Source organism: Nanorana parkeri, unplaced genomic scaffold (genome assembly GCF_000935625.1).
Source record: "Nanorana parkeri isolate BGI_ZX_2015 unplaced genomic scaffold, ASM93562v1 scaffold1279, whole genome shotgun sequence".
In the NCBI taxonomy this organism is placed as follows: Eukaryota; Metazoa; Chordata; class Amphibia; order Anura; family Dicroglossidae; genus Nanorana; species Nanorana parkeri.
This window is the reverse complement of record NW_017307547.1, coordinates 319,022-320,259: the sequence shown is the minus strand read 5'-3', so window position 1 is coordinate 320,259 and position 1,238 is coordinate 319,022. Positions and strand designations below refer to the sequence as shown.

Below are 1,238 nucleotides of genomic sequence, written 5' to 3'. Positions count from 1 at the left end.
TAGATTGGATGCTAAAAGTAATGACTTCATTGACCTCTGTGTATATGTGGATGGCCCATGATGTAACCCTCTGAAGTCAGCCTGAACATTTCCCCATGTGACGGATCTGGCTGTGGAAGCGGCGGCGGCGAGGAATCTGCGTGCTTGTGCCTTGTTTACAGAGAGCGAGAGGCTGGAGCGCTGTAATTAGGGTCAGCCAGATGTTTTACACATTGCAGGAATTTTGTAGTCTTTTATTTGTGGATATAAATAGCTGGGCCGCGCTCGCACACATTCCTCACCACCCCGGACAGGCGGCTGCACAGAAATAGAACCTTTCCCTCCACGCTCCCTACTTTCAGTCGAATAGATAAATGCCTCTATGTCCGTGTGGAGCAATCCACAATTGTATCCATGGATGCCAACCACAAGAGCCAACCTAAGCAATGGGCCTGTACTGTGCTGGTTGGTGGTCATGGATGGAGCTCCCCCAAGAGGCCTTTTTATGGCATTTGGGAAACATATAATAAAACATGGACCTGTTGAACTTTGACTTGAGACTCATTTTTGATGCTTTCGTTAGAGGATAAAACTTATTTATAGAGATGGTGTTTTCTGGACTGTTATCAGAGACACTGGGGTTATGTGAGCCATGTGGCTCATCAACATTGGTAGATACGGTCAGCTTATGGCATTTCCCTAGCTGGCCATGCTGAGACATATAGCTCCACCAGTCCCTGAGAACTCCATGCTATCAACTCCAGGCTACCAACACTACTTTGTTTTCAGCACTCATTCAGGAAGCGTGATAGCTGCACTGCCTGTTACACAGATGGCCACTAGAGGGAGACTCCACCAATCTATATCAGGAATACAGTGATGAAGGGTCGGATCTCACTCACGTACGCAGTGATTGGCACGCCATTAATGTTTCCTCTTTCTTCAGATCCCGCCACAAGAAGAAGATTATGGCTTTGACATTGAAGAGAAGAACAAAGCCATTGTGGTGAAGTTTGTCCGGAAGGGTTCGCACGCCGAGGTGAGCACCACCCGAGCCCATGACATCCATCTGTACATGTGTGAAGGCCGCTCAGTGATGACATAGAACATGGAGGAGTTCATGTGAGGTGGTGGAAGGAGCAGAGACTGACAACACCATTCTCTCCGTCCTTCTACCCTCTCTCTCTGCATTTCTCCTCTCTCTCTGCACCCCCCTCTCTCTCTCTGCACCCCCCTCTCTCTGCACCCCCCTCTCTCTG

At 48.9% G+C, this 1,238-nt stretch overlaps 1 protein-coding gene across 1 annotated transcript in view; it reads left to right on the top strand.

Annotated features, from left to right (window-relative positions):
- Positions 1 to 1,238, top strand: part of PREX1 (phosphatidylinositol-3,4,5-trisphosphate dependent Rac exchange factor 1) — a 138,555-nt gene that overhangs the window by 103,430 nt on the left and 33,887 nt on the right. The window contains exon 19 of the mRNA XM_018569036.1: positions 926 to 1,018. Within this exon, the coding sequence (XP_018424538.1) occupies positions 926 to 1,018 (93 nt within the window). The remainder of the gene's footprint in view (positions 1 to 925; positions 1,019 to 1,238) is intronic.